This window comes from Chelmon rostratus, chromosome 6, assembly GCF_017976325.1.
Source record: "Chelmon rostratus isolate fCheRos1 chromosome 6, fCheRos1.pri, whole genome shotgun sequence".
Lineage (NCBI taxonomy): Eukaryota > Metazoa > Chordata > Actinopteri > Chaetodontiformes > Chaetodontidae > Chelmon > Chelmon rostratus.
Window position 1 is genome coordinate 23,010,652 of NC_055663.1, and position 23,417 is coordinate 23,034,068.

General features: G+C 40.7%; 1 protein-coding gene across 1 annotated transcript in view; it reads right to left on the bottom strand.

Annotated features, from left to right (window-relative positions):
* Nucleotides 1-23,417, bottom strand: part of peak1 (pseudopodium-enriched atypical kinase 1) — a 96,760-nt gene that overhangs the window by 16,212 nt on the left and 57,131 nt on the right. Inside the window, exon 4 of the mRNA XM_041939070.1 lies at nucleotides 8,410-11,930. Within this exon, the coding sequence (XP_041795004.1) occupies nucleotides 8,410-11,795 (3,386 nt within the window). The 5' untranslated portion in view covers nucleotides 11,796-11,930. The remainder of the gene's footprint in view (nucleotides 1-8,409; nucleotides 11,931-23,417) is intronic.

The following is a 23,417-nucleotide window of genomic DNA, read 5'->3' on the forward strand; positions in this document are numbered from 1 at the left end:
TTTTGTCACAGTAGGTCGAGTAGTATGATTAGAGGTGTTAAAAGAGGTGAGAGGAATTTCATCTAAATCTGCCACGGCAGTTTGATCAAAAGATGTAATTGTAAGGTGACAGACTTGCATGTGAATGTTAGCTTTCCCTTTTTAAAATCAGAAATTTAGCAAAGCTTTAGGAGTGTACTGAGGCCCTGTGCCTGTTCTGAACAATACTGAATACTGAGGCTTAGCAAGAGAGACCAAAAGGATTAAAAACAAATCAGAAACAAAATCACAATCTCCTTCTCTGCTGACAGACATATTTCAACTTGAGATGACATTGATGCAAATTATCGCCTCAAGAAATGTATGTGAGCATTATGGCGTGTGGCATTATGAACCACTACGCCTGTCCCCTTTATGACTTGTTGGGTTTTATGTCTCTGCTGTAATGCCGCTGTTCAGAATGACTTACATCAGATGAATACATAATGTTTCCTATTACAACAGGATGCCATATACTTCATGAAGCACTGACAGCGGAAATCTGGGTCATATCTTACAGTTTCTCAGGGTGTGTTATCACTGGAGAGTTGAGATTGCACAGTGACTCCAATCGCAGTGTGAAAGCCCTGGGGGTGTTATGAAAAGACTTGTCATATACTGTAGCTCGTTGCTGCCAGAGATGGAAGTTGTACAGGCGATCTGCCACATATGTGTCTTTCTTAGGGAAGTGGCATGGGCACAATAACCCATGGGCCCTGTGTGCATCACTATATTATTGCACTGTAAAATAAATAAATAAATGAATGAATCTTGTCGGTGTTTGACCACTAGTAGTGCTATGGAGCAGTATTTTACAGTGTGTGTCCATTGTGTGCACGGGAATACATATGCAAATGCACACAGGTGACGTAATATACATTCCTGCCAATGGTTTCACTACTCTACAGGGAGAAGTTAGCGAGTAACTTGCACTGTTAGCAGTCAAACATGACTGTAAACTACGCATGCTTTAAAATATTTGGCTTTGCAAATGTTTTGTGAGGAAAGACACTGATTCAACAGGTTTGTTAGACCTCAAGGAAACTAACAATAAGGTTTGGTGAGTAAAACTGAATGTAAACAGACCTTTTGTTTTTATAGGAGAAAAGTCCAAAGGGTACAAACAGGTCCTTTTTATCATAGTCTGAACATGTATCAGCGAAGGCTAAACACATCTTACATACAACCCAAGTACAACCCTTTCTTGAATAAATAACTGACACTAACGCCACTTTCAAATGAAGAATCTTGTCTGTTAAATATGGTCCAAAATGTCTTTCTTCTAAAAGAAAATAATAAAACACATTTAAACATAGCAACGAGTGGGTTTAATTTTCTACACTACTGATCAGTTCCTTATATGCCTGTAAATACATAAACACGCTTCGGACAGATTATGTGTGTGATAAGATTATTATGAAAGTTTCTTCTTCTGCATTTAAAACAAACTGAGCTGCTGAACAGCTGCTAAGTAACCAACCGCATTGCGTCAAATTGTTATACAGTCCATCATCACAAATGAATGATCAGAGATTATCGTCACAGAGGATGAGCGTACCTGGATCTAATAGGTAAAATGATGCAGTAGATGCAATAAAGTTACAAACGGTTAACACTAAAGATAAAATAATGTTGACAATTTGCACTGCAGAATGGAAACTTATATGTAACAGCTGTTTGCATCAGGCTGAAATGAGCATTCTGCTCAACAAAGCCTTTCATTTTAATTAAAGTCAATTACAACATCATGTCATAACCTGATTTTTCCACAGTCACCTGGGTAACAGTGTCTGGCTGCTCTACGCTGTTAAAAAAAAAAAAAACCCTAAAAAAACAAACTTAAACAGCTGGTGTTTCATCGAGAGCCATCTGGGAACAGTCTGCCCCTCTGATCATGGTAAATAAGATACTCAAAGAGACTCAGTTACTGCCCTCTGATCTGATAACAGTTCAGTCGCGGTCTTTCAATGTGACCTGTGTGAGGCATTATAGCCTCAGGCCACCTGGGTTGTGACCACCCTGGTTGCACGACATTCTAAACTACAGTAGGTTTTAACCCCATTGTAATACAGAAAATATTGGCTACTGAGCTCTTACACAAGTGGCTGGCTCTGCCATCTGTTCTAAGTTTCAGATGCTGTTTTTGTGGCACATTGTTTTACTGTTCTGACACTGCCATTTTGAGTTTGAAACGCCTTTATACATTAATTTTTCCTATCCTTCTGCTGAATAATGAAGTATTTAAAATGAGCTCAAAGTAAAAAGGTCAAAAAAAATTCTCAGAGCTGTTTTCATAGCCAGAGGTGTTGTCATGGGTGGGGCAGGTTGGCAGTAATGTTTGTATTAGCCTTAATCAGATGTGTCATTTCCTTTGACTGTAACTGTGATTACACATGTTGGTTATATGACGAATGATTTATATATCACAGGAAAAAGTCCCTGTCAAGAAAAATTAAGCGCAAGAGACAATAGAGGTCAAACTGGGCTATGCTTAATTGAAATGTTTGAGGCTTCTGGCACTTTTTTACTGCATCTAGCCCACAAGGAAAATTTAGAAATTCTTTTACCAGTATCAAGCTGGCCAGTTATTCACAGCCAGTTATAAAGAGTGTAAAATCAAGTGCTAAAGCCTTCCTGTGTGCCTTGATTATAGTTACATAAAGAGACACTGTCTAGATAATCATTTCATGCACTTGTGTGTGTTGCTGAAGATGTGTGTTGCAGAAAGAAATATTGAATCAAGTTTAAAATTCACAGAAATGTGTACCTAAAAGTACCGTCAAACAGAGAAAAAGGTACAACAATCCCACCCTTTGTTTCTAGAAAAGGTAATCATCATCAACAGTACAAACAGGTTTGTGACTACAACGATACATCAGGGCCAAGATATTTTTTAGGTTTCACTTAAAGGGTGACTATCATTTTCTAAGTAATTTTTGAAACTGAAACTGATGCTGTTATACAATACACATTCCAAAAAAGTTGGGACGCTCTGTAAAACATAAATTAAAACAGAATGAAATCGTTTGCAAACAAACTGTGTTAACAGTTTTACAAAGTGTTCCTGAGCCCATGTCACATCCTTTATCCAATCATGTGTTCACAAAGTGGTGAACCTCGCTCCATCCTCGCTTGTGAGCGACTGAGCCTTTCCAGGATGCTCCTTTCATACCCAATCATGATACTATCACCTGTTACCATTGAACTTGTTTACCTGTGGAATGTTCCAAACAGGTGTTTTTTGAAGCATTCCACAACTTTCTCCGTCTTTTGTTGCTCCTGTCCCAACTTGTTTGAAATGTGTTGCTGGCATTAAATTCAGAATATGCAGACATTTACAAAAAAAATAATAAAGTTGATATATTGTGAAATATATCGATTTGTTGTATTGTTTATTGTTTTATATACTGTTGTGATTGAGTATATGTCATAAAGGATTAGCAAATTATCACATTCTATTTGATCTAAGCTTTACAAAGCTTCCCAGTACTTTAGGAATTAGGATTCTACCTGGAATACAGATCCAAATACAATGGAAGCTTATCTGAAAATATTCTGTACAACTGCTATGACCCTGGCATTTTGGAAAGAAGGATTTTAATCATTTAATTTAATTTTAATTCATTAAAAATGAACATTTAAAAGAAACAGGAAGTGTTATTTAAATATTTTGCAATTTGGCCATGACGCAACAGAAAACTGAGCACTTGAAGAAAACACCCAGCTGCTCATGTGTCTCTCTCTCTACCTTGGGGCACTGTGTCTGAGGAGAGCATCAGATCTGACATGTTTATGATCTGTCTCGGTAGACCATAAGGCCACTGTGTCTCTTTTTAAGAGAGCTGATCAATAGCCTCTGAGTTGTCAGAGTGCATTACTTTAGCACTTGTCTGCTTGCCAAAAGTATAGTTGATATAAAACGCCCATCACAGTGCTGTGAGCCAACTAGAAAACAAAGATTAAGTAAGCTGTGAAAGGATGGAGGCATAAAGACAGAGTACAATTACAGACAGCATATAGCACAGTGTGTTATTATCATATGCATTAAAAAAAAAGCACAAAAAAATATCTGCTGGTGGCCTGACTCCGTTTCCTCTTTAATTCTTCCTTGTTCCGTCTATACGAATAGGTTGTTCTGGTTTGAACTAACCAGACACACTGTTTTGTATCTTACACAAGTGTACAACTAACATTAATCATACAAAAAAACAAAGTATTAATTGGCAGTCATCTACATAACTACCCACTAAATCACAAAGAAGCCTATCTCCAGCACATAATCCTATATGGACAAAACATGCAGTGTGGATACACACCTTCACAGGCCCTTGACACAATAAATACCTTTAAGGCAGCTACATGATTCAATGTCAGGACCTGACTTGTTCAGACGGCATGAAGCTGCCCCAATGCAGCATGAAGCTGCATTTCACTGTTTCTCAGATCTCTGCGGCGAGAAATGAACAATCTCTGATCCAAAACACAAATCATTTCATGTCAAAAATCCCTCCTCCATACTAAGTCAGTATGACTTCAAATGGCCTGGATGGTCACAGGTATTTACAGAAGCAAATGAAATAAAAGGGTTTCAGTTCTTACCCGCTGTACTGGCTCACACAGCTTCCCATCTGGAAACTTGAACACAAGGCAAAGCTGAATTCACATTCTAGGTAGAGCGGTAATTGCAGGTTGGCTAGTTGTGAAGGATCAAAAAGTCTTTTCCTACATAAGCTCTTTCCTTGTCGTCCTCTGGTTCAGCCTCTTTGAATGTTCTTACCTGTCTAAGGTAACGTGTGTTTGCCAGCGCTGAAGAGCACGCCCATGTCAGCCAATAAAACGACTTCCAGTCAGAAAAACCCTGCAGGGTTAACCCCTCATTTGCCAATCAAAACAAAAGATCTGTAGAATGACCATGTGTGGTGATCTGTTTACCCAGAGACAAATTCTTTCACTTACTGGAGTAACACTTTTGCACCAAAGCTATTTTATTTCATATGGAGACAGACAATATTACCCTTTGTCAGCAATAGTACTTAGTGCGAGCCAGTGGGACTAAAAATGTTTTATGAAGACACATTTTAACAGCAAGGATTTGTTAAATATTAAATAGTACATTTGAGAAAATACTTTGGTTGCACAAAATCTAATTTTTCTGAAAGGCTTTAAAGGCCCAGTATTTTGCAGAAGCACTGATTTGAGAAAAAAAAGAAAGCAAATGCATAAAATCATCTTAAAAGCTGGAGGGACCTCACAGTTCTTAACAATCTGACTAAATGTTTTAGAACAATTTCTATCCCTTTAAAGTCTGTTACTAAAGCACTGTGAAACATTAATCACATTCCACGAGTGCATTCTTGCAGAAGACTTTTTCACATCTTCCACACCACCAAAGGAAGCTTAGGCACCAAGGGAGAGGTTTAACCATTCCATGTTTTTGGGTCAACTCAGAAACCATGTGCCAATACCCGAGACATCAAATAGACAGTGGACCAATCTACTACCAATACAGTGATTGTAAAAGTTACTAATTGACAAGTTCACAGTCTGTAAAAGAAAATAAGGCAGGCTAGGCCAAAGGTGAGATGTTTGACAGTGTCAACGTGTGATGTATCAAATCTGGTCTGCTTAAATTACAATTCCATATCAACTTGTGTTTGTGGTGAGACAGTAAGAAATGTATCTGGTACAAGAGAGCGAAAACTAATTGTAGCGACAGATTAATGAATGATTGAGAATGCTAGGAGGAAAGTAAAACTATATGTATGGCAACAAATGTAAGTGAATTAATGCTGTTCAATATATTAATGCAGACACAGGTGTTTATGTAATATTTGTTTCTCAACATAAACAGGAGAAACATTTAGTATGAGAAACGTTGCATGAATTCATTTTAACTGCTGACATAAAATTGGCCAGGGAGTTATTTTACTCAACATTATCATCTCAGTTTTGAGGATGCAGGCGAAAACAAACAAAAAAAACCCTTCACGTTTCTTCATCTGAGTAATCAATTCATCCTCTGTGTGAAGTGAGTGACAACAAAAACTTTGCTCTGACTAATAACTTGTAGATTTTGACATTACCAAATTTGGGTAATGTACTTGGCACTCCCTGGAACATACAGTACAGCATCACGCAGTATACCCAACTTAAACACAGCATTACCCATATCAACAGAAAACCAAGCACATGCTGGATTCTTCTATCACTTGCTATAAAGTGAGAGAAGAGACAGGAACTTCTGGAATAAAGAAAAGATGACTAGAGCTGAAGCTTGAGAAGGAAAGAAAAAGCAGGGAAAAGACAGAATGGGGCCATGCTCATGACAGGATAGGAGGAGAGAAATATCCAAGAATTCGCAGTGCTTCAGGCTCAAAGGGGGAAAATGTGGAAGGAAGGGAAGGACGAGGAGCAAAAATTACATGAACCAGAAAAGTGATGGTGGAAAGCCTGGTACCTTTAAAACAACCAAGAAGACATAGATAATATGAAGATGGTAGGGATACTAAGAGAGGAGAAGAAACACATATGGACTGTGGAAGTCAAAATGTGACAAATCAGGTGAGCAGATGAACAAAAACATCTGAACAAGTTCGATCCAAACCTATACAGGTGTGGCGTCTGCCAAGTTAAAATACCAGTGTTTTTCTTTCTAATCATGTGGGTGCTGTGGGATGAATTTTCTGAAAGACATCAAGATTCTAAATGACAATTTCTCGATACAACCCCGAAAATACATCAAGTCAAGTCTAGATGCTGTACAGTGTCTGGGCCAGTTTTCTGTGCTTAATTATATGTACACTCATACAAAATAAATTAGTATGAGCCTTTTTAACTGAGAAATGCATGACATATTGAGAAATGACTACCCTGATTGTGCCAGGTACACCAGGATGATTCATTATTGAATCACCTTTTGTAGAACTTGGGATGGGGTGAGTTTTCCTAAATCAAGTACAAAGGTAGATGTTTTTTACCCCACTGAACTTAACTCATTGTAGATCAAATAATGTGCTTAATTCAAATCTATTTTCCTGCTATCAACAAACTGCAAGTTTTTATAGATAAAACAATGCTGAAAACAAAATGGATTTGGAATGTTTTCAGAGTATATTATCCAACTTGAAAATGATTAGTGATGAGTACTTTACATTATTAGCATTGCTTTCAGTATACAGCTTCCCTGATGAATGAGTTAATGTCTGGCCACGGCAGCATCCATTTGACTAAGTACCATCTTTGACTATCTCTGGGCACACAAACAAGCTTATAATTTAGAACAGAATGCACAATGTATCTGGGTTATCTTTATCTGGTACCATTACTCACACTGCAGGAAACTTACACTAAGAAATGAAACAGAAAGGGCAATGGCAGGTCAAAGACAAATAATAAATGCATAATGAAAGAATACAGTGACTGAAGTGCCGAGCAGTCTGCTTAATATGAGTGTGCGTGTGTGATAGTGAGGCTTTGATGTAATTTCAGAAGCTAAAGGGAATATGCCATCTAAAGTGTTGATTAATAAAGGTTGAACCTACTGCTGTTGGATAACTTGTAACACACTGAGGTCTCCTCCTGAAGGGAGAATGGCTGAGCACAGAGCCTGCTGGTCAGGTAATAGACAACATTAGGGAAGAGACCAAATAGGCTGTATAGTCCATGCAGTCGGCTGGGAAAGTGGGCGAGCAGACATGCCAAATTAAGATCAAACACCTCTAGAATCTGTGATGAGGGATCTGTATGATGAGGGAAAAGCACCCCTGGCGCTTTGGAGGAGCAGCAGGCAAAGGTTGAGCATCTTAATTTTAAGCTGGGTCGCAGCATGCTCTGAAGGGAATGCGTGTAGGTAATGGTATTACAGGCATTGCATGTGAAATAATTCATTAGATCAGCAAGAGGTGATGTGGGAGGAACATGTGGAAACTTTGACAGATTCCTAATAATTACATTACAGGTCTTAAAGACAAAGGCATATTAAAACCTTTTTGTGTCAAAGCAATATTCACCTATTCACAGTAGCTCAAAGCATAATTTAACTCTTTAACATTTCTGCTAAATTGTTTTCTGGTGGAACAACTTCTCATCTAAAGTTAATCTTTCAACAGGAGTTCAAAAGCAGCATAACTGTATTCTGTCTGAGGGCCACAATCCTACAGGTCTTACAGCTACTTCATGCATATGTGCATATCAAGCAAATGATAAGATGACATTTTTGATCCTCACATACCCTGACTAATTACACAGAGACATATGCACTGTGAAAATTCTATTCAATTTTGTCAATTCTTGAGGCTATGTGGGAGTCCTCTGCAATAGGAGTTTAGTTTAGCAACTTCTGTTTTTTTTTTTTTAAATAATAAATCTCAGTGAAAAATCTTAGACAAATACCTGATATCCTTGCTGATGAGGTCACATCCAGTGGAGTGTGAGGCAGGTGTTCGCCCAGGACTCAAGGGTCCAGGTTCTTTGCTCTCATCAGGTGTCAGTGGTGTATTTTCTCTGCACTCCTCGACTCGTAGTTCTCCTTCTCCATCACCAGATGTGTTGCCACTCTCTGGTTTGTAGGTGAAGATGATAGTTGGCTTCTGGGTGGGATCCTCTGGCTTGGCCTCGGTGAACCAGTGATGATGTTGGACTGGTGGTGGTGGAAGCATGTGAATGACTGTTCCATCAAGGCCAACGAGCTTGCCTTTTTCCTTCTCTCGCTCTACCCTTTCTCTCTGTTCATCTTCATCTTTCCGCCGACGGAAAAAGCTTTTAAAGGAGATCCAGCGTTTGGGCTTAGAGCTATCTGTTGAAATGCGTCTCCCCTCTCCACCTGGACTTGCTTCACCTTCACTGGGTCGTACCGGAGAACTGGAGGCAGAACTCTTGGTCCAGTTGCCAAAATGTCTCTGGAGGATGTTAGAAGCATGGTAAGGGGAAGATGTAGATCTAGGAGGGGGGAAGGGGGCGTTGGGCTCTGAACGGGGGCTGGATAGTGGAACAGCAGCAGAGGCACTCTGGGATTTTGACAAAACTTTGGAGGGCGTGTCCTTCTTGGGCTTGGAAAGACAGCCATCAGTTGTAGAAAAGAGGGACTTCGGTCGGGTGAGGGTCTCCTTCATGGCATCAGGTGGGAGAGCATACAGCTCCTCAGAATTGAGGGTTTTTGTTTGTGCTGAAGGTGACTCTGGAGGAGACTGGGGTGGGTGGATGGAGGCCACAATCTGTAAAAGCACAACGCTGGCCTCTTCCTTTTGGCTTAATGTTGTCCCCGAAGAAAAATGTAAGTCTGTACTACCATCTTTACTGCAAGGAGTTTCTCCACTTGTTTTGCAAGTGCGTGTAACAGCATTGGCAATGGGGTTGGTTTTAGGTAGGTTTGCAGTAATGGCAAGAGTGGGAGGGGAATTTGTTGATATAGTGGGAGAGAGGGCCCCAGCTGTGGAGCTCATCACAGTGCTTGTCACAGTGCTCAAGTCTGTAGTGGTTCTAGGTTGTAAATTTGGTGCTTTTGACACTGCTTCAGGTGGAGCTTTTGTCTCTTCAAAAGAGGCTCTCTCTGATGTGCCTCTACCAGAGATAGTTTTCTCTGTTGAGGAGGACTGGACACTCTCAGAGGATCCAATCTCTTCATAAGTATGGCTGGCTACCCTACTACCTACACCCTTTGGCTGTGGCAGTTCCCCACTGAGTCCCAGGAAGCTCTTGTACACAGCTAGATTGTCATATGCACTTGGATTGATAACAATAGGTACCTTAACAGCATTCTTTGAGCTGCGGGCATAAGCTGGCTCATCTCGAATAATAATGGGAAAAGGAGGCATGCCTGCATTATTGAAGCTGTTAAACTTGATCTCTGATAAATTGGGAGATTTCACAGGTACAGTTCGGGAGGAAGACAGCCCAGCAATGGGAGAAGTGGGAGCTGACTTGTGGCTGCAGTGTTGAGTAGGGATGGAGGGGCCAGGATTGTTTCCAACTCCTAGATCCACTTTAGGTATTTTCTGGCGAGGACTTGTGCTTGATGTCCACACTTCTTGGTAGCGTATGCTCCCTGGTTTCTTTCGAGAGGTACCTGATGGAGCTATAGATGTGGGTGACGTTGGCATCACAGGAATAGTTGGAGAAACAGGGGAGGATGGAGACAGGGGCTGACCTAAAGGAGTGTTACAAAATGATGTAGGGCTTGAAGGCATTGACAGGTTTTTGGGTTTTGGAGAAGAGTCTGGAATCTGTTCGTCTTTGTTGGCCATGGATGCTGACACATCCACAACAGTGTAAGGCTTACAGATGAGAGATTTCTCCAAATTCACTACACGGTATGGTTTAGCTTGCTCCTCTGTAGGACTGAAACTGATAGTGACTGGTTGACCTGGAAGAGCCTGGGGCATTGGCATGCCTTCTCTGCAATCCTGATCTTCTAATCTAATGGCCAGTACAGCCTTGTGTGTTTCAGTCACCTTGAGTGGACTCAGTGCTCTTTGGACAGGCTCCTTTTTTGGAGAAGTGCAGGCGACAGGTGCCTTAGAAGATGTGGGAGACTTCAAACCATTTCGAAGAGCACATGGGGCACTGCTCCCACTGCTAGAAGTTGTTCGAGAATCCTCTGGTAGCGATGACGATGATTCTGGAGAAGTGGTAGACTCTGAATTTGATAGGAAAGCACTGCCTTGCATGTCATGGCTCCCATAGGGAAGTAGAGCTCCATTCGAGTCCATGGAGGGGTATCCGTTCAGAATCTCATCATAGCTATCATCATAGTCCACTGCACAAATCCGCTGTAGTGAGCGGTTGCGAAGTGGTACAGTATTCCACTTTTTCCCTGCAGCAAAACGCACTGGAGACAATGTAGCAGCACGGAAATTTGCAAATCGTGGCTGGCCTCGCATTCGAATCTCCATGGCTAGCAACTCTTCATCACTTTCATCCCAGCTCTCATGTTCATCATCATCCCTTTCAGTCTCTTCTTCCTCATCTTCCTCTTCGTCATCATCTTCGCCTTCACTGGAAAACTCTGGGTAGCAAAACCGACCACCCTCAGTACTAATGATTTCATTGCTATCGCTAAGCGACACCTGTTTTTGAGCAGTGCTGCCACCACAACTACTACTGCTTCCCATAGCCAGACAGCTTGAGGCTGGAAGGCCTCTTTCCAATGACCGTCGGTATGAACTACTGATTCGTCCCCAAAACAAGTCCTTGGAACCACAAAGGGGTGTGGGGCTCAGGCCAGGGCCTAATCCAGCAATCTCCTTTAAGACATCTGTCAGTCCACTATTGTTGTTATTCCCACTCGGGGTCATTGGGCTAAGTTGCCCATAACCCTCAATCTCCTCACTGCCATCCTCTCCTTCGTTGTTGTTACTGGGCCCTCCAGGCCTCTTACGATTCAGTCCATTTCGATTCCAGACCGTAAAGGCTGATGTTTTGCCCTGTTCTATCACATTTGGTGGTCGTGGCAGGTTACCATCAGAATCCAGTCCCATAGAGGAGCAGGGCAGCATCATAGTGGGCTTAACAGCAATAGTTGGCTTTTTAGCCACAGGTGGACGGAAGTGTCCTGAGCGGGAAGACCCGCTGCCAGCCCTCTGAGAGTTGTTGGTAAGATTAGGGTTGGCCCTGGCCCCTGCAGGTGGTGGGTTTTGTTGCGGAGTTGTTGGAGGCCTCTGCTCAGAAGGAGGCTTCCTTTCACCACTCTGAGCCAGACAGTGCAGACTCTTAGGTTTGAAGCAGTTCTTGCACTCGCCTGGTTTCCACACGTGCTCGGTGAAGGTGCTGCAAGCGGACATGGCTGCTGGTCCAGTAAGGCAGCCTGCTGGGTCAATGGACAGGAAACCCCTCCATGAAGCTACGGGTCACAGGTACCAATCGTAGTACAACAATGATGAGCACTATTCAAGCCTCAAATGTGGGGGATTCTGGACCTGGAAAATAGAACGAGAGAGAAAGGTATAAATTAAACTCATCTTTTAAAGTGTTAATTTATTGGTAATTAAAAACATGTAACTTATTGAATTTAATAGTTCCCCTAACCAAATCGCAACTTAGTTAATCACAAACTAATGTCCATGCAAGAATGTATTCCATTGTATAATTACACTTATCACACACAGAGCTGAATTGAAGAGGATACATTGGGGCAGAGAGAACACTGACATATAAGCTGTTTGGGAGAGAGTGAATTAGAAAGGCAGTGCTACACTGTTTCCATTAGGTGGCAAACTTTCTCTACTTAGAAGCCAATCTATCCTATGGGGCAGTCATCTGTCTCCTCCTAACCCTCAACTGGTCATGTAAGACTTGGAAAGCAGAGGGGCAGAAGTGAAGAGGATTAAGAGAGCTTATTTCTGAATTGGTGTCCTGTGTTGTTGTTGGCCGTTTCATCCAGGCTTAGGTGAGATAAATGCACTGATATTGTCATTGAATCAAAACCTCAATGTCCTAAATCCTATGAAGTAGATCAGTTACTTGGAAAATAGAAATCATAAGCGTTTCAGCTGAGCTCACATGCACTGAGGGCTGACAAGGCTAATATTTACAATTAAGTCTGAAAGTAGAGCAACACTAACACTTTTTTGTAGTTTTGGCTTTCTATTCCAGCAGATGAGACTTTAAATTCAACAACGGGGTGTTTCTGAGTGCTTACATCCATACTGAATGAACAGTGTAGGACACATAGCTCTTCACAGACACAATTGCAGGACAATTCAGCAAGACAGTGATCCTAAGCATACGGGCAATGCAAGTTTTTAGGCCAGACAGTGGATTGCCCATGACTAGCTACAGTATCTACACTTTTTACATTGGATGTGAATGTAAACAACCTTGAACCTGAAAGCTGCCACGAGAAATTCTTGAATTTTAAATCAAAAGTGCATGAGTATGTTACCAAACAACAGCAAAAACTTCTTCTACTGCATTACATATAGGCAGTAAAGATGTCAGCAGACACAGACACATGATACATAACAACTGGTTTAAAATGGCAACTAAATAATTTATGTGGTGTTTCTCTTGTTTAATGAGTCAATCAACCTACAAACAAAAGAAATAGGTTTGAAAATTCACACCATTGTAAGAAAACAAAGACTGACATTTTAAAGCTCGGGCACAAGCTTTTCTCAGGTTATCGGCACCAGCACATACATTATCAGACACATCATGTTTCTTGGCTCGCCAGGTCAAACACGTTGTGGCATCAGGAAACCACATCCTTTTGTTCTTTTAATTACACAGTGCAAAAGTACGCTTTTTTCAAAATCCTTTCCAATCCATCACGTAGACCAGAACTCTTTGGAAAAAAACTTGTGGGTGCAACAGTTATTTGCTGTTCAATCAATGTGCAAATACAGCTGTAACGTCTCTCATCTGAAGATATTTAAGATGGGATTGAAACTCTTCGTAGAACGCTTGTTAACACACTTGCTTTTGTTTAAGTCCCACGTCAACACAAATCATGAATCTAATGGAGGCAGAGACAATGGAAAATCCATTAGTATTCTAATTTGCTTTATCCCATTTGACCAGTCCACGTTCTCACAAGCAATTACAACAAGCTCTTGAATATCACATTAACATCAAATCCATGGATAATATGTGCTGTGTTGCTCAAATAACCAATTAAAATCAAGCGTTACATGAATGCCTGTTTAATATCACACAGGAATCTGTCTGTAAGATAAGGTGGTACAGTTTTCACATCATTTCTATGACTGAAGCCCACTCTGGCCAAATCCTTTAAGGACAGTGTTACACTGTTAGACAAAAGACGAAACTATAAGGGTAAAACATGAAACACTGAAACATTTGAGGATTGTGTACTTCTGAACAGATGACCCACAGATATAGTGTGAGACAGCTCATAACTCTTAGATACTGTTCTTGATGATAAATCAAAATAACGACACATAAAACAATTAACGGCCACACAAAAGTTGCACCTTGACTTACCAAAGAGCTTAATGTGCAACAACTGAAAGATAAGCTCAATATTCTCATATGTGCTGGCCCTCCGTCTCTTCACTTCTGCTATAATCTATCAACAAAACAAATATTACCTTAAGCAACAGTAGGTGTGGTGATTCTGTCCTTTTATGGGTGACCCAAACCTGCATTTCATCAAATAAATCAAGAGCTATGATTCATCGTAGGGCTGATATCGACAGGGGCGGGTGAATCTGTCTTCTCATTCATCTAACAAGGTCAAGGGTGTCAAATCCTGTACGGAAGGATGTTACCATGACAACACCCAGCGCCTGCCCAGGGCAAGAGACAATGAAGCAGGAACTCTTGAATCTAACTTTGCTGACCCAGCCCTGATGGGCGGGTTAAGATTTATCCTGTTACATCGCGCAGGCCGCATCCTCACAGGAAACGACGACTGCAATTCAAACAATATCATTCAAAACCTAGCGGTGATGTGACACCTAAGCATTGTATATTTCTGCAGCAGACTTTCAATATTTCATGGACAACCAAAAGTACAGCCAAAAAAAAAAAAAAAAAAAAAAAAGAATTACTGAGACTAATACGTCTTTCTCTGTTCAGCATTTTCTCTGGATGGAACAAAAGCAGTATTTTGCTCATTTACAACAAGAACATCCAGAATAACTTTCTCAACTCCAGGCTGCTGTCCTCCTTGAAACACAACAGGATGAATTTAAGACTTTGTTTTGTACAGCTGTAACGCAGCTGTTGCACAAGCATTTTTCATAAGAGAAAAAAAATGGACAGCAGAGAAAGTCATAAGTGGTATTAACATTGATAGTGTATTATATTTTTTGCACATGGAGAAAAAGCTGAGTTGCTTTTATGAGATCTGCATCAGACAAACTTTCTTTGTAACTACAATTATTTCCTTGCTGACAGGCAGTGGAAGAGGTGGCAGAGAGAACAGTTTTCTTTTGAAATCAAGATAAAGAATTCTTATTGTGTTTACTTTCTTCAAAGCAGCAAGATGGAATTATGAAAAGCAGCTCCCAGGCTGCATTCTAATAAGATAATTCAGTTTTCCAGGCCTTTGTGTTTCTGATCACGCTTCTGAGAATCAAGAAACGTCTGATATCCAATATATGCCTCATACACTTTCCCACCAACACAAACCCCCAGAGGTGGATGTGACAGCATATTTTACTTTTCTGTCAGCCAACGTTAAAATTCCATTGTTGCTCTGGTTTCATTTTTCCTTCCCTTCATAGTGGGGGCTGATACTGACACTGTCTCCACTAGCCAGCAAAATATACTTACATTTTAGCTTCTCATTAAGCCGAGGGCAAAAAGTAGTGCCATGTTGTAACTGACGAGACCCCACAACATTTAATTTGGGAAGACACTTATGGCTCGGGGCCACCAACAATCCCATCTGGCCAACAATCCTTTCCTAAACTATGGAGTCCGACATTTTTAGTTCACACAGCTCACAGTGCGAGGCACATCATTAAAATATGATAACTCCAGACACCAGGGCTCTCTGAAACAAGCAATCCCTCTTGCTTATGTAATCGTCTTTGTCGTTTTTGTTTGAACATGGAAATGATTCTATCTGTGGTTATATTCATTGCAACAGAAGTGTTCCTACTCATGGCCATCAGCCAAATAATGGACTGCTATTTTCGTGTTACTATCATTATGTAACAAATATTACACAACACAAGTGAAATATGACAAATTACAATACAGCGAATTGGTTTCAATACAAAGACAAAACATTTTCAGTGCCAGAGACGGGATGTGCTGCATAAACACAAAAAATGTGACACCAGACACACGCTCAGACTATGAGGATTAGTTTTTCCTAGAGTCAGAAAAAATATTTTTTTTCTTTAGGTATTTGGGATTGTTCTATGATATTGGCAGGGTCTTATCGATCTAGTGTGTGTCCACAGTGTGACTCTGCAGCATCTTTGATTAGAGAGATATGAAGCAGCACTAAGACACAAGCCACGGAGGATTATTAGATAACAAGGTGCAGTCATAAATATTTTCTCTCTTCCATCGGATTTCTGCCCGTTCCTTTGCCCCAGCTTTCTCTGACTCGACTGTCAAAAATTCATTGGAAACTATTAAATGACGAGTTATAGCTAACCACTGGACAACAAATTTGATTATACATTGCATGCCAATTCTTGAAAGTTTAGAAATACATGAAAAGTGCAGGCTATAATTTGTCTACATTGGTAAAACATTCTTATTGATGTCTGTTTAGCTATTCTCCTCAGTCTTGTGTTTGTTTTGTTGCTTGTCATGCATATTTGATGAGGCCAAGGCACTAATGTCGATAATTTAAATGGGTCCCTAATATATACAGACTGATGACCGTCTGAGGTAAAGGAATGACTGCTCTCAATCAAATATATAACGTTATTCTGTAAAATTAGTTTAACTTGTGCTCAGAAAGATGAAATGTACATAGAGACATCATCCTCAACAAATGTGCAATATATCATTCCCATACACTCGACATTTTTGTAGGACTGAGCACAATTTGCTTTTAGTTGTTCTTGTTTTGGTCCCAGATCTTATCCTCAGTGAACCTGAAGACAGGAACAGGTGATAGTACTTGCTGCTCTGTTGCCTGCAAGTGTAATAATCAGGTAATGGCTGCACTTGATGTGTTTTCACACCATTTAATAATGTAATAATGATGGAACATCTGTTGGTGATTGTGAAACCTATTGGAAGAATGTAGAACTTCAAGTTCATGATCATTTTATCTCAGCAGAACCCAACATTTCATTAGGAAATCTAAACAGGCAGCTTCAAGCTGGAGTGCAGACTGAAAACATTCGCAGGCACCGCGGCTGTGGATCAGCACAGTGTGTGTGTGTGTGGGAACGTGCCAATCATAAGAGGAGCTAAAGCCGAGTATTTGTTCACTATGCATAACGTTGTGTTTTGCAAATGGTCAATTACATGTGTCAACACACTGGTCTCTGCTTTGCCGATTACACTAGCCAAAACCATCTGGCAGCACTCATGACAGCCCCTATTGATAGGTTTGCACTGGGGTCCGTCGTTACTTACTTACAATATCCAAATGTGCTTCATTTTAAGCTGGCCCAGCTGGTTTACGCTGGATTTTAGTGTGAGTGCAAGCTCCTGTTGCTGTTATGTGTCACATCTTAGTGTTGAGAGGGATCTCATTCCTTCTGGTATGTCAACAGGTCACCTACAGCATGACTGAGAGGAGCAATAATTAGGTTTTAACATTCAGCTCACATACACAGTGCAGCTCAAAATATGAGGACCACAGAGGGAATTGAGTGTTTGTGTCTAAGTGTCTGTGTGTGCCCTTCCTACTTGCATGAGAAAGTCTGCAGTTTTTCCCTTTAGAGGTGTTTCAGTGAACTATGATACATTTGGAGAATAACGCTTCTTTCTGGAGCGAGTAGATGTTAAAGGTGAAAGGTGAGGTTACAGGTGCCTCATTGCGGAGGCTGCATGCAACATCAGTGTTGTTAACCTCAGCTGCCCCAAAGTCTGTCGTCCTCTCCTCTCATGCTTAACTCTTTCTGTCCGCCTTCCTTCTCATTGCAGTTTCTTCCAACTCTATTCTCTGTCTTTCAAAAATGTTCTTTGTTGTTTGTCTTTTCCCCTCTGGCTCAACATTTCCCACTTTCTTCTCTCTCCATCTCCTTGTTTCTTCCCTCTCAGTTTACATTTGGGCTGTGTTCCGTCATGCTTTTGCTCTCTCCTTGGAGATATGCAAAGCTGCCTTCCCTCTGTGCCACTTTGCTTCAAATGGTACTGTCGAGAAATGACTGTCGACTTAAGTTTTGCAAAGCACAACCAAAACTTAAACTAGAAGTTGGCCACACACAAATAAACAATAAAACCCTATTACCAAGCCCTGATCGGCAAACACACACACACCAAATGCAAATATGAATGTGTCTTCAAAGCTTCATTCATAACACTGACAAATGCTGGACAGCTTTTATTTTTTTGGCATGTTCTGTATTAATAAACCTTGTGTATAGTAGACTACACTGATCTAATAATAATAATATAATAATAATAATAATAAAAATGCATGATTTGTGGAATTAGGTTCAAGTGGTGGCTACGTAAGATTACTTCAGACTAATTAAATACTGTAAATGACTTACTTTGTCCTTGTGTTCACTCAGTAAACTGTGTTGCTCTTAGCTTGTGTTTAAATGGAGGTTTGATCCTTGGCTCCTCCTACCCACATGCTAAAGTGCCCTTGAGCAATAGACTGAACCCTATCTCGCTCCTGATGGTTAGGTCATCACCTTACCAAAGGAGCATGTGTGTGTGTGCATGCAGTCCCATCCATCTGTAAATTGTAATGGTTTTTGGAACAATCCCCACTTTCATTAGCAGACTTCTCCCATTTTAAATTTGCTTATGTTAAGTAATTATACTTAATAACTTAATAATGATCATATTCATTAGAATTTAATCTGTAAATTATTTTCCTTATAAATCCATTTTTTTTCTAGATAAAATGTCAGAAAATACCATCATACTTTCAGAGTTCAAGGGACTTAATTGCAAATAAAAACTGCACTGTTCATTTCAATTTTTACTTTTTTTATGTCAATCCAATAATCTTTGCACCTCTAGATTTAATCACTTCATATATAATAAACACTGTCAACTGGTTATTTCATTGTTTTATCCACCCGACAAAGTTTTTCTCATCTTTGCTTTTAGTGGAAGTGATCGTTGCCATCTGTGCTGTCAGAGATTCTGATTTGTGGCTACGCCACAGGAAGATGTTAAGAGAACTCACAGCTGTACGAAGACAACCAAGGCTGCTGGCTGGCTGAGTGTGCACAACCCAAAAAAACACATGCGCACACAGATATGTGCCAACATGCGTGAATCAATCCCATATTCCCTTTAATTTGCTGAAAATCCTGTGGTGCCACTTGTGGCTTTCTCTCAACGAGAAAAATGTGAAAACAACAAACCATTCACACAGATGACAAACACCACACAAACCACCAAAGCTCTGCCTCATTACAAACAAAGACAGTCAGATGCGATGGGACGTTCCAGCGCTGGTTTCTGTGGGTGTTTTCTGTCACTGCACTCGCTGGTGCAGACTAGCCGTTCAGATGAGATGCAGCGTTGGCCCTCAATCTGCGACCATCTGCTCCTGATTTGATAGCAGCAAACACTGTCTGGTTTAGTGCCAGGCGAGATATCACACAACACCTGCTGCTTGGTGCCACTACCACCAAGACACAAGCCCCATGAGACTGCCAAGTGAGACCCAGACTTGTACTGAGATAAGAATAACTCCTGGGGAGCGAGTGGTGGGGTAGAACTTTATTTACTGAAAGCCAACCTGATGAGACTTATGCATAAAACATTTCCCTCTGTGTGTGACTTTTTAAAAATGAAGAAATAATTCAAGAAATCAGTTTAGTATGCGGTGAACCAGACCTGAGCTTAGTAATAAGGTAAATGTAATCACTGTGCAATAGGAGAGCAGCTGAGACAGAAAACCTCTCAGTGTGGCTCCATCTTCTTCATTTAAAAGTCACACAGAAAACAAAAAGAAGAGGGCAAATCATCAAGAATCGTCCTGACTGAATCCCAACACAAGGGAAGTTTTTGAATATCAAAAGCCTATTTTTTAACTCCCATACCACCCTTTCATCTTTTTCATTCATCCTTTACACCCGAGGCCTCCCTCATCACTTTCCCCATCAGTTATAGCTCAGTGAACTGACATGCAAGAGAAATACTCACTCTGAGGGAGATAAAGCATTTGGGACCTGTCAGAGGCAGAAGCAAGGATGTCACTGTGCGTTTAGCAACCAGTACAGTTCAGCCGGAGCAGAGCACCACCGCTCTAAACTCATCTCTGCCCTCATTTCACCTGGTTAAATTGATCCTGACTCAGGCGGACCAGTGTCTGGCTGTTTGACAGGCTAGATGGAGAGAAGTGGAATCGATAATGGTATCTCTGGGTGCGTGTGTCAGTGTGTGCTTGCGTGTGTGAGAGCGGCGGGAACATGTGACTGCAGGCGTCAGGGTTTAAGAATGTATGCAAACGGCATCTAAATGTGAGCCTGTGGATAGGTGAGACTGTAGCCAGGTTTCCAACCAAATGTGTCAAAATTTTTGACAGAATTTTTGGAAAATCTGTATAAGGAAATGCAAATTAATTCACATTTCCATTCACTACTGTTATGCTAATGATAAGAGTTGTTTCACCGAGATAAGACGTCTATGGAAAGAACATTAAATGCCAACTATCCTGAACCCAACCAGAGTGTGAGGAAGTCGGAACCGAGCCTGACCGGCACCCGAGGGGCATTCTGTTTTTTATGTCTGAACCTGACCCGAGCCCCACGCAGCTAATGTAAGCTGAGGCACTGAGTTTGTGCTACCCTGTCACGCAGTTCTGCAGCCTGCATCCTGCACCCTCTGTCCACGTCGCTGCAAGGCTGAATTCCCAGTCTTCTTGCTGTCATAGCTCATGAGAGCCTCATGTTTTACATTTTATATAACCAACTGCTTATTATCTGCAGTGACAACTACACCGAATGGCCTCCATACTGACGATTTTCCTGCATTTTTTTTACCTTCCAATCGTTTTACTCAAAAAACTTTAAAGCACCATGTCAAGCAGGTTAATCCAGCTGACGTGACCGAACCTGAACCTTATTTCTAAACCACTGGGCTTGGGTTGGGTATCAATACTCTACTACTCATCGCTCCACCCAGATCTGATGTTTTCATCAATGGACCAGAAGCTTCAGTGGAGTCACATGCTTCTTGCATGTCATGATTAATTCAGGTTTTTTCTGATTGCACTTTGTTGCAGTTTGCTTTTATCAATAACTTAACTCTTCCACCTGAGCCAAGGACAAAAAGGACATCTGCTAAAAAGAGATGGATCAAACTTACATACCTACACAGTAAGAGGAAAGCAACTCTCAATACCAACTTAATTTTTACATGAACATGCGCACTTCACAATGTCACCAAATGCATTCAAACCCGGACAACTGTCCAATAGTACTAGTACTGTAGTTGTTCTACTGCTTCTGAGTCATATTACAGCTCCAAACTCTCCACACTGTTGACAAGTGACTGTTGCATTTAGATTTTGGGGGTGGGGTGTGTGGGGTTAGGAGGTGAACATGACTTCACCTTGTAATTGGGGGTGTGGAGTATCAGGTAGCGTTACAGATTTTTCCCTTTTTTTTGGGAAGAAGCATTTGATTTTCTCTGGAAAAAAAATTTCTCTTGTAAATAACTACTGTTGCAAAGAACACTACACTGGGACCATGGATAACATGCCAGTACAGGGAAGTGACTGCATATATAATGAACTCAAAAAGCTGGACTTAAATTACTCTTGTAGTGTATGTGTATGTACAAAGCCCCCATAATGCCCTGCATAAAGGAAATACAGTACACTAATATGCCATTAGGTAGCATGGGCAGCATCTTTGGTCCAGTTTATAGACATAAACAGACCAAGGAAGTGCCTTGATGACATTTTGAGATTCTGTGATACCATAGAAATGTGCTGTTCCAAGATAGAGTTTTTCTTAAATGTCACCATAGTCTCACATTACAGTATAAACAGCAGTGCACTTAAGGAGAATGACAAGCTCATATGTAGTCAAAGCAGTTCGAATTTAACCTACACTGTTCTACATATCTATGATCATGCATATATGGACAGACATCTTTTGTCTACTAACCAAATGTTAGACTATTATCTGCAGCTGTAACTTACTGTAACTTGTCTGTAGCTGTTTTAGTTCGAGATGTCAGTGTAGTCTTTTTACTGTGATCAGTTTAGCACTAATCAAGCTAGCCATTACATGAGCTCTTTGTGACTAATATGTTGATAATACACATTAGCCACAGGGAGCTTGTGCATTGTGTTGATAATACAACATTCTACTTTACTGTAGGGCTAATTGCTTATGTTTAATTACTTTACATTCTCTACTTCTTGTTCTTGTCTTCCTGTGGGGACTTAATGCTGTTCTTTCCCTGGTAATTGGCTTTTTTGTGAGTCCAGTGTTCTTGTTGTTTCACAGATTCATTTTCACAATAACTTTGGCATTTCTGATTTTTAATCATGACCCAATGAACATGGTCCGTTTCATCAAATACTGCCTTTGCAGTTGTACAGCTTCTTCCGGTTATAATTTCAAAGGCAAACTCCCGTCAACTTTTTGTTAACACTGAAACATTATGACGAAGCATCCATTATTACAGATGCATCAATGTGTACTTTACGTTACACATACAATGACAACTCATGATACTGTATAGCATACTGCTTCCTTATTACAGTTGATTGCTGAGGTGTGCATAGATGAGTATTGGTAGTCATAATGTATTATAAGCCCCACCAGTCAACCTCTAGCTTATAAAGAGCATCTATAAGACACGTTGGATTACACGTCTATGTTTTATGACTGTTTATATAGTGCATCTGACAGTCTGTTTATGACTGTAGTCAAAAAGCATTATCAATGCATTATAATTTACTGTGAATGCCACCATTCAACGTGGCAACGTGTTACCATAAACATTTAACACTATCCGATTTCTGTATTCAATAAATGTAAATGTCTGGTGACATTTAGAGGAGAACAATCACACAGTGCAGAAGCTATTCAGCATAAGTAGAAGACTACAGCTTAATATGAGGAGCTGAGACATTAACAGTGCCAGTGAAACATGGAGACAACAGATGACATAAAAGAAAACCGTTACTACTGAAACGAATAAGAGAGTGAGAGATTGAGATGAGAAGAAGTGAAGCATCAAAGTCAGACACAGAAGGCTCAAGTTGAGTTTTCAAATCAGGTTCAACCACACTCACCTCTCCACAGAGAGGCAATGTTTTTCCCCTGAGAAAAGTCAGTGTGCTGAGGACAGAAGCTCATTTCCCTCCCAGAGCACGTTCATAGAGAGGGAGTGGGAGCTCGCTGAGCCTGGTACATAATAGTGGAATAACTGCGGCTGAAAGCTGAAGCCATGAGGAGATGGGATATGGGATTTTCTGCTGCTTTATGGCAGAGGGCTTGAATGATAAGACAGCCGTGGCAGTGAAATAGACAAGAGCAGAGTAGATATGAAATAGGAATGAAACTGCAGAGAGAGAAGCCGGGCAGTGGGAGAAAGCTGTGTGTTGTTTGTTAAGGCAACAGTAAGCCTGCGTCTGTCAGCACGAGTTCTTAAGAGAAGCATAAATCATCATTTATTATATAGTGTTATATCAAAAGCCTTCAAGATGTTTTTTGCAAGTAAATAAAAGTAAAGTGGGTCAAGAACCCAACACTGCATTGCTGTTAGTGATGTGGCGGTCACTCTTAATGCTATGCTAGGGTATGCAAGCATGCTATCCATGCTTATAAAGTCCTTATGTCCATCCACTAACCTGTTTTGCAATGATCAAA